General features: G+C 46.4%; 2 protein-coding genes and 1 long non-coding RNA gene across 13 annotated transcripts in view; 1 reads left to right on the plus strand and 2 right to left on the minus strand.

Annotated features, from left to right (window-relative positions):
- LOC119249630 (zinc finger protein OZF-like) overlaps positions 1–8,417 on the plus strand; it is a 58,155-nt gene extending 49,738 nt beyond the window's left edge. For 9 of the 11 annotated variants that reach the window (XR_005126171.2, XR_005126164.2, XR_008552565.1 and 6 more), the window contains 2 exons: positions 4,349–4,499; positions 7,555–8,416. The gene's annotated coding sequence lies outside the window, so the exon portion shown is untranslated. Of the gene's footprint in view, positions 1–4,348; positions 4,500–6,751; positions 6,837–7,554 lie in introns of those variants that run through there. The other 2 variants (XR_005126172.2, XR_008552563.1) reach the window with 2 other exon arrangements.
- LOC119249640 (zinc finger protein OZF-like) lies at positions 824–4,432 on the minus strand. The gene is made up of 3 exons (XM_037517092.2): positions 4,300–4,432; positions 3,866–3,973; positions 824–3,188 (listed from the first exon to the last, which is right to left on the minus strand). The coding sequence occupies exons 1-3, from the start codon at positions 4,331–4,333 to the stop codon at positions 1,942–1,944; spliced, it is 1,389 nt and encodes a 462-aa protein (XP_037372989.1). The 5' UTR covers positions 4,334–4,432; the 3' UTR covers positions 824–1,941.
- On the minus strand, positions 5,570–9,103 carry LOC119249697 (uncharacterized). The gene is made up of 3 exons (XR_005126203.1): positions 9,037–9,103; positions 6,566–6,598; positions 5,570–5,741 (listed from the first exon to the last, which is right to left on the minus strand). It is a non-coding gene; the product is annotated as an uncharacterized LOC119249697 (long non-coding RNA).
- Positions 9,104–9,613: the final 510 nt, after the last annotated feature.

The following is a 9,613-nucleotide window of genomic DNA, read 5'->3' on the forward strand; positions in this document are numbered from 1 at the left end:
GAGGGGAGCAGTGGGGAGACAGGAGAGGTCTACTGTGGGTCATCTCCCTGGCTGGGGATCTAACTCATGTTGCAGTGGCTGGTGATGGCTTGATAGTGCTGAAACTTTAACCGCTGCACCACCAGGGAGTTCCCCTGTCAGTTTTCTCTGTGTGCCTTGCCCTTAGCCCACGGGTGAGGACTCACAGCCAGGTTTCCCCTTTTGGCTTGGGGTTGTCCTGTAACCTATCCAATGACACCTTTTGTTTCAAGGCCTATTTGGGAAACACCAAATGTGGACATTTGAAATTGTGGTCTATGAAATAACTGGTCGTATGAGACATGGTAGCATCAGCAACACCACAGCAGCAGGCCACTTTTTTGACCATAGGAACAAACCATGTTAACCAATCAAGTGGTATCAGGGCTCAAAATAATACTTAAATTTCCATCTTCTTATATGAGGGATCATCTCAAAAATGATTAGGATTCAAGGGGTATAAAGTCTGTATGTGGTCTTCTTCAACCCTTAAATAGCTGGCTGGTTTAGAAGAAACCAACTTCTTTAGAAAGATGATAGCCTCACTCAAGTTCATTCAGTCTAAAATAACTTGTGTCATGCACCATTATTTTATGTACCAAGCTTTCCAAGCCCCAAAGTATGCCACATTTTCATTTCACTGTTGATATGGGGAGAAATGTTTCCATTTTTGAAGGAAAACAAGTTTTACTCAAGAGCTCAAAATCTTCCAGGCATGATAGTAAACAGACTGTCAGGGGGGTCTCAGCATTTTGTTAAATTTCTTATCAAAATATTGAACCACATTGTTCAATTACAATTTCGGTTTGTGTCATATTCAATCACGTAGTGACATAAGATTCAGTGCACATATCCTGTGGGCAGGCTCCATGTACATTAAGCACATAGACTGGGGGTGACAGTTGCTAAGCCAGCTCATGCAGTTCCCAGATATGAACAACCATTATCATAAAAATAGGTATAAAACAGTTAAGTATTTTCACATCGTTCTGATATATTTGCTTTGTCTTCCGACAGAGGTATAGATGTCCATCTTTATTTTTTTCCTAAAGATTTATTTATTTATACAAGAACTGGGGTATAGGCCAGATGTGCAGGAGGGCGAGAGGATTCACCAGAGACAGAGCGGGGAACAGAATAGGCAGACTGACTGAAATACACTGCTGAGGGGAGCAGCAGGCGAGACAGGAGAGGTCTGCACACCAGGTGGGTATCTCCACGGCCAGCCGGGATCGAACCCGCACTACAGAGGCTGAAGACAGCTTCACACTGCTGCGCTCAACCGCCTGTGCCATCAGGGAGGCCCTGGATTTACACCTTTAGTACTGTCTGTAATCTCTGATGCTTTCCATAATCTATTATTTCACAGTAACAGAAAAAAATGCCCTTCAAGCAGTGACACTGCATGAAAGCCAGATCCCCCAGATTCCTTGAAGGAATTCCTTCAGTGTCAATTCTGTGATGCGAAGGTAGCTGCATTTCGTGCCAACAACCCCACAGTCGATACATGCCAGGCTGTCCCTTCCTGTCAGCCCCCTCAGGGCCACACTCAGTGGAAACCTGTTGAAAAAAGTGTTTCCCCTTGTCCAGCATTCTTCCAGCAGCATTCTCTGGTAAGTGTGGGTTTGAAAAGAAAGTGTGTCCCCCTCGATGACAACTTTTGGATATCAGCTTCCTTCATTTCTCCCCTCCATAGGTTTTCTGATGTAAAATGAGGCTGAACTTGTGGGAGTATCTTTTCTGACACTCATTGCATCCATAAGGTTTCTCGCCTGTGTGAATTCTTTGATGGATAATAAGATGGGACTTCTGGGCAAATGATTTCTGACATTTGCTGCATTCGTGGGGCTTCTCTCCAGTATGTGTTTTCTGGTGTAAAACAAGGCTAAATTTAATAGGGAGAGTTTCCCGCACACATCACACTCAGGCTTTCTCTCCTGTGTGGATTTGCTGGTGAATAGTGAGGCTAAGCTTGTGGGAGAAGGTTTTTCCACATTCTAGGCATTGGTAAGGCTTTTCTCCCGAGTGACTCCTCTTGTGGACCAGGAGGTAGGACTTCCGGCTGAAGGCTTTGTGACACTCACTGCATTCGTAAGGTTTCTCTCCAGTGTGAGACCGCTGGTGGATAGTCAGGTGTGACTTCTGGGTGAAGTTTTTCCCACACTGGCTGCATTCATAGGGCTTCTCACCAGTGTGAGTTCTTTGGTGGAGGATGAGGTTAAACTTGATGGAGAACATTTTCCCACATTCGTTGCACCCAAAGGGTTTTTCTCCTGTGTGCATCCTCCAGTGAGTATTGAGGAGAGACTTGACACTGAAGCCTTTGCCACACTCGCTACACTTATAAGGTTTCTCTCCAGTGTGAGTCCTCTGGTGTCTGCTTAGCTCAGATCTTTGGATGAAGGCTTTCCCACATTCACTGCACCGGTAAGGCTTTTCTCCTGTGTGAGTTTTTTGATGTAAAATGAGGCTAAATTTAAGGGGAAATGTTTTCCCACACTCATCGCAGCCGTAGGGCCTCTCGCCTGTGTGAGATCGCTGGTGCATGATGAGCCGTGACTTACTGCCGAAGCTTTTGTGACATTCGCCACATTCGTAGCGTTTCTCTCCTGTGTGAGTTCTTTGATGTGAAGTGAGTTGTGGCTCATTGCTGAATCCCCCCTCACACACAGAGGACTCAAGCCCTTTCTGTCCTGTGTGTCTTCCCTGGTGTTTATTAAGGCATGGCTTGTCTGGAAAAGCCTCCGCACCTCTGTCACGCTCGTCCAGTTTCTCTCCTGTATGGGTTCTCTGGTGGGACTTTCTGCCGAAGCCTTCCTGACATCTGCCGCACCCATAGGGTCTCTTGCCTGTGTGTGTTCTCTGACTCTTTGTGAGGTCTGGCTTCTGTGGAAAGGCCTCCCTGCAGTTGCCGTGGTCACAGTGTTTCTCTCCTGTTGGAGTTTTCCAGTGTTTAATAATATGTGACTTCCGGTTGAAAGCCTTTACCCATTCATTATACTCACTGTGGCTTTCTCCAGTATGTATGTCCTCATCCTTCGTATAAACAAATAATGTGTCTTGTCCATTAAATTCAGCTTCATCTCTGACATCCCTTTGATTCTGAATAATGTATTCTAAGTGAGGTTCTGGATGTTTCCCAAGCGAGCCAAGTGCATGAGGTCTTTGTGCTAAGGAAACACAGAGGTTTAAGCTCAGATAAGATATTTTTCCAAATATATTATTTTTGTGCTGACTCTCCAGCATGCCTTCGACTTGTGAGTGCTAGTCTGTATGATTAGCAACTTGCCCGGTATCTTCTAGAAAGGAGACCCATTAATGAACAATAACCATGTAGCAGAAGGAGTAGAGAAAAGGGGAGAAGAGAAAAGAAGATGATGGGTATAGAACAAAAGTCTGAGACATTCATAAGTGGAAGGAGAGGAAAAAAATGGAATAAACTACCAGAGGTATGAGAGGTACAAAATGAGAAGGGGGGAAAATTCATGAACATCCAAGCATGCAAGAAAAGAGAACTGGAGGCCTGGGGACAGGAAGAAAGCAGGAAAACTGAGAAGGCCAGGAGAAAGATGAATTAAGAGAGCAGGTTTTAAGATGAACTGGGGAGGGATCTGATCAGCTACATAAGAGAAGGCAATGTATTCTTTGAAAAAACAAAGAATTTCTAATACGGAGAGATTAAAAACAGAGTCGACATTAGTGGGAACTGATGTCAGCTGTTCTGTGTCACATTCAGAGTTGAAAAACTTCTAGATTTCCCCTGACATTTCAGAGGTGCCGCCCTGTGTCTGAGCAGCTGGTATGTCTTTGCATCTTCCTCCGAGTAGAGTAGTTGTTGCTCACTCACCTGGATGAATCTGGCTGTGGGCTTCCCCCTCTGTTGTCCTTGATGCTTCCTGCTCCGTGGGGTAGAAAGCGGGGTAGAAAGCGTCTGCTTTGGTAACTTGATACCCTACTAAAGGAAAAGATAGAGACATGTGACACCCCCCCCCCCCCAACCCCCCCCTCCCGTCCCATCCCGTCCCGTCTGCAGGGCCTCTGACAGATGGGGAAGATATTACACGTAAAAGGCTGCTGGACAGCTTGCACCTTGGCCAAGTAGAGGCTTTTTACTTTGGAGATGAGCGAAAGACTGTTGGAGGCAGAAGGGTGCTGACACCTCTGCTGTATCAAACTCCTGGCTAAAACTTGAGGCACTTGATAGGCCCCACCTCCTTCACTGCTGAGAAAGGATGGGCAGTGGATGGCCTGATGGCCTGTGTCACCAGGGGAACTGCTTACCCACTGACACTAGGTTGCTATAATTTTCCCACATCACATCTTGGTACAGGTTCCTCTGAATGGGGTCCAGTAGCTGCCACTCCTCCCAGGTGAAAACCACAGACACATCCTTGAATGACAGCGCGTCCTGTAACAGAAGGTCACCCTCTGCAGAGATTCTCTCTGGTAAATGGAAATTCCTTAGAATAAATTTTCCCACGGTAAGTCATTTGCCTGCTTTTGGTGTACTGGTTTTACATCATGCTTGGTAGGAAGAACTGATTTTTAACTTAAAATATCAGATATTTGTGCTTCTGTCCAGTCGTTCGATACACACATGATAGCCTTTTCAGAAACCCTCATGATTACAGATGTGCCCACACAATGGTAGGATGACAGTGGAAAACATGATTTTGCATATTTGTATCTTGCACATTCTTTGCAATGAGCATGCATTACATTAGAAAACAATTTAAAAAAGAAAACAATACGAAGATTTAGGATAGAAGGCAATGAGGTAGATGGAACAAAGAGTCACTGGAATGGCAGAAATTAAGAAGTTGGAAGATACCACGTGATGCAAAAATCACCTGCAAGGATTTGGAAAAATCAGATACAGTGGTTTAAACCTATGCAACCTCACTATAATAAATAAAGTTTTCTGAAAAAGGACAGTGAGAGGTGGAAGTACTTTGGAAAGCAACATTGCAATACCGGACAATTTCGGATACACCCTCACTTCCACCTAACAATTGTATTTCCCAAGAAATACTAACCCATGTGCTAAAAGTAAAAGTGTCCATGCAAATTGTTAATCATTTGTATATTAGTGAAATGGGGCGCTATCAGAATTTCCCTCTAAATTCTCATATTTGTCTCTTCATGTTGGATCTGGTATAGAGTGCGCTCACAAATACTTCTAGTCTATGTATTATTATTATTATTATTATTTTTGAAAGATTTATTTATTTTTATACAAAAGCTGGGGTATAGGCCAGAGGTGCAGGAGGGTGAGAGGACTCACCAGAGACAGAGCAGGGAGTAGAACAGGCAGATGGACCGAAATACACTGCTGAGAGGAGCAGTGGGCGAGGCAGGAGCGGTCTGCTCCACCATGTGGGAATCTCCCCTGCTGGCCGGGAATTGAACCCGTGCTGTAGAGGCTGTGGACAGCTTCACAGCACTGCACTCAACCCGCTGTGCCACCGGGGTGGCCCTAGTCTATGTATTATAAAAGCCCCTCAAATCCATTGGGGAGCCAGTGGGAAGCATAAACAGCCCCTCACCTGGGACTTGGACATTTTCCGGAGTCCTGGCATACAGCCACTCTTAACATCTGCTCTTCTGTTGACCCCAGCTCTTCTGGAAAGTTCTAGCATGAGGTCTCTGGCGAGGAAGAAGTGTTGATCTTGATGTCTCCACATTTCTGTCCCAGGAAGCCAGGCAATTACAGAATTTCACTGCTGTAATAAACAGTAACTGCGTGCATAACAGATTTTTCTGCAAGTCCTTAGGGGTGTGTGTGTGTGTGTGTGTGTGTGATTGTGTGTGTGAGAGGGAGACCCACAGATAGAAATATTGAAAAAAAATTTTAATTTTTAAATTTTATTTATATATTTTTCACATAATTGTTCATTTTTAAAGTGTTTGCTTCCCCGCCACTCTCTCAAGTGTAGTCCCCACAGAATTTCCTTTAATGCACCTGTGCACCATCACCATAGTGCACTGTGCTCTTCCCCCCTTCCCTCTGATTCATCTCCCTCCTCCTTCCCTGTGGGATGCCTGAAATCTCGAAAATTTTAACTATTTTCTTCAGGTGGTAGGTTAATACGTAGTCTGAAGATAAAAAAGTCCTATGTATTACCTGATGGTTTATTTTACAGTCATTATTTTATAATAAACACAGAAAACAAAGCTATTTTCATTCAATTTTTGTAATTTTACCAAAACTGTGGTCAAGGCTCCAAACTAAATGTACATTTAAAGAAAGATAATTATAAAACAAAAGAGGAAAAAGTCACAAGAATTATTTTAAAGCCTATAATATCCAGGAACACAGGTGTAAGTACTGCTTATGCTTACTAAGCTATCTTGGGTTACTACTAAGTGCTAGTACTTTAATTATATGAGAAGGTCATAGTGATTTATTTTTTTAGATGAATGGGAAGAGAATCTCAAAGAGGTTGAGAAACGTGCCCAGGTCCACATAGTAAGAGGCAGAATATGGATAAAAACATATGTCTACCCAAGTCCAAAGTCCATGTTCTTTTCCCTCAGTCCAGCTTACCTTAGATGATCTGACACAGCTCACCGGGGAGACCTACAAGAGCCAATTGAAAGACATCAGTAATAATAATAGCTCAGTACGAAATGAAGGAGAAATTGTTTTTTTTTTTTTTTTTTTTAATAGAGGCATGTTTTATTTATTCATTTATTTGTTTGTTTGTTTTGTTTATACATGCACTGGGTACAGTCAGACGCACGGGAGGGTGAGAGAATTCACCAGCGCCAGAGCAGGGAGCAGAGCAGGCAGAAGGACCGAAGTACACTGCTGAGGGGAGCAGCGGGCGGCAGGAGAGGTCTGCGCGCCATGTGGGACCCTCCTCCGGAGGCCGGGGAGCAGCCGGGGATCGAACCGGCGCCACAGAGGCCGCGGGCAGCTTCGCAACCCAGCGCTCAACCGCTGCGCCACCGGGGAGGCCCTGAAGGAGAAATTGTTTTTAAGATGAGTGACGTGTATACCTGCCAGAAAATCCTTAACAATGAAAAAAGTTCAAAGGAAAAAGAAGCTGTTTGCAGTGGTAGCAAACATAGACGAGATATAGGAATATGCCCAGACTTAGATGAATATTTTAATAGGCCACGTCTCCCCAGATTATTGCAAAGACTGAATGTAACTTTAGCCAGCACTGCGAGGAAATTGACATTATAAATACTATGAAGACATCAACAAGATTTTGTACCAAAAGTCAGTACTACTGGAACAACTTTATCCATATCAGGTTAAGTTTCTGTAAAAAGTAAATTATAAACTATGTAGGCAACATGATCACATCTTTGCCTTAAAAGTAATCACAGAAGAGTATGGAAAAGAACATACATTGAAATGTCTCTTAATATCAGAGGGACCCGAAAGGGAAGACCCCAGAGAGAGAAATTTGAAGACTAGGAGGCCAGACAGACACCACATCTTTGCTGGTAATGGTAAGTCTTCTACTGCAGATTTTCTTAGACCTTGATCTTTTCTAAGCATTTTCATTTTTGTGGTTCTTCCAGGGACCTTGTGACTGGACCGTCCATCACTGACCTCCACCCCTGGACACTCCAATCGAGGATCCCTCTCAAGGCTCCCAGCTGCTGCTTTGTGCCCAAGGATTCCCGTGATGGGGCGACATCCCTCCCGCCAGGGCTGTCACTCGAGAGCCGATTTTCCCCCAAAAGACGTTTGGAAGGACCGACACCAGCTCAGACACCCCAGTTTGTGACATCCTTCAAGCATACCCCAATCACTGGCTTGCTATCATTCCACCAGAATGCTAAGCTATGCCCAAGCATCCCACACTCACTGATCCCCCACTCCCACTGTAACAGGGTGGTCCCCAGGAAAGGGGGAGGTTCCAGGTTCCCTGCCCCACCCAGGGGAGGGTGGGGCTGAGCAGGGAGAGAAGAAGCTGCAGAGGAGACTGAGGAAGGAAGGAAGCAGGATGGAGCCAGAAGGAGATCCGGAGGAGGCGCATGGAGCCTAGAGACTCGTGAAGAAACTGCGCTTGTCTTTTGGTTGTGGACGGGGTGACACAGATGTGGGTGAGACCCGTGGGGAGGTGACAATGGCAGCTTTTATTTTGATTTTAATTTTGCTCTTTTCCTTCCGGGCTTGTCTGGTTGTTTCTAACCCTTTTCTGTGGGTCCCCACTGGAAGATGCTTTAGACTTGGGGCAGGCTTTGGGGCCTTGCTCTGGGCCAATACCATTTGGATGGAGTTTTACCCACGAGGGGATGGGTAACTTTGGGTGCTTGATTTAGAAACTAGATTCTTTTTCTTTCCTGTCTTGTTTCCAAATTGTATTAAAGTTCCTTCCCATTAAAGTCTCATATGTTTTGTGTTGAGTCTGCGGATGGCAGAACCCATTTAGAATAGGCAAGTTTGCAGGGGTTTGGGCTGCCTCTCTCCCTGCCCTGTAACACCACTGACACCCAGTGGTGGATCTGCCTCCCATGCCTCCCAGGCCCGCCCTCCCCTCCCAACGCCGCTAGGCCTCACGGAGCCCAATCCAGGGCCTCCCAGCCCTGGGCACGCCCCCTCCCACAGCGGCTTGCTCCCCTCGTGCACTCCCACAGCCATTCCCTAGCACAGGCCCCCAAATTCTACAAACCCAGCTCAACCTGATTCCGCTTCCTAACGCAAAACTAGGACCCCTTGAAGCATCCTGCCTGAAAGGTCCATGCCGCAGGCCGGAATGCGGATACCTGCCTGGAGGACTCAGACAATGAGCCGCCCCCCTCCCCCTACGAGTCTCCATCTCAGACAAAGAACCTCTACCTGCCCTACAAACTTTTCCCGCCGTATGAGCCCAACTACCCACCTGACCTCTCCTCACCCTATAAAACCCTGCTTCCCCCTAACAACGTGCGCGACTCCACGGACCCCCGCCTTGGGTCTGTGAGGTCCACCCGGGGCGCAATAAACTTTCCCTCCCTTTGAGAAATGTAGCCTGGCTCTCCTTTTCTTTACCGCGCCGAACCTTTCACTGCCCTCACCGCCTGGGCGGGTGGAAAGAACCACCGTCCATCATTCTACTTCAGACTAACAAACCCGACGGTTCCACCTCACTGGTTAAGCTCAGCCCCTTGTAGCATCCGAGGATGCAGGCGGTCAACCATCGCCCCGGGCGTACTAGTGGAGGCTCCGTTTGTGTTTCCGGTGGTTTAGACAAAGACACTCAGGAAGTATGGCGGCGCCCTGTTAGCTGTCACGTGGGAGCCACCATCTTAGAAAATTTTTCCGTACAATTGTTTTACCGCCCAAAGCTCAGTGCGCATGCGCTCTCTGGAGCCCACGTGATCTGGGGCGTCTCCTTTTCCGTACGCGTATCAAGCCCAAAGATGGCCGCCTCTGCAGGTCACCGACCTTGGGCAGCGCATTACGGTACAATGGGTGCGGCCATTTTGGAAGAGATGCATGTATCCGTACCATTGGCCGCATAGTTTTTGGCTTCTCTGCTATGGGGTGCTGGGTTCACGTGTCCCAGTATTGCCCAATATTGCCCTTCTGACGTACTGCCAATAAACCAGAGATCACCACTGCATCACAGCCCCAGTGAAGCGTGTGGTGTGC

The sequence above is a fragment of the Talpa occidentalis genome, unplaced genomic scaffold (assembly GCF_014898055.3).
Source record: "Talpa occidentalis isolate TD23 unplaced genomic scaffold, MPIMG_talOcc4v2.1 talOcc4.17, whole genome shotgun sequence".
NCBI lineage: Eukaryota > Metazoa > Chordata > Mammalia > Eulipotyphla > Talpidae > Talpa > Talpa occidentalis.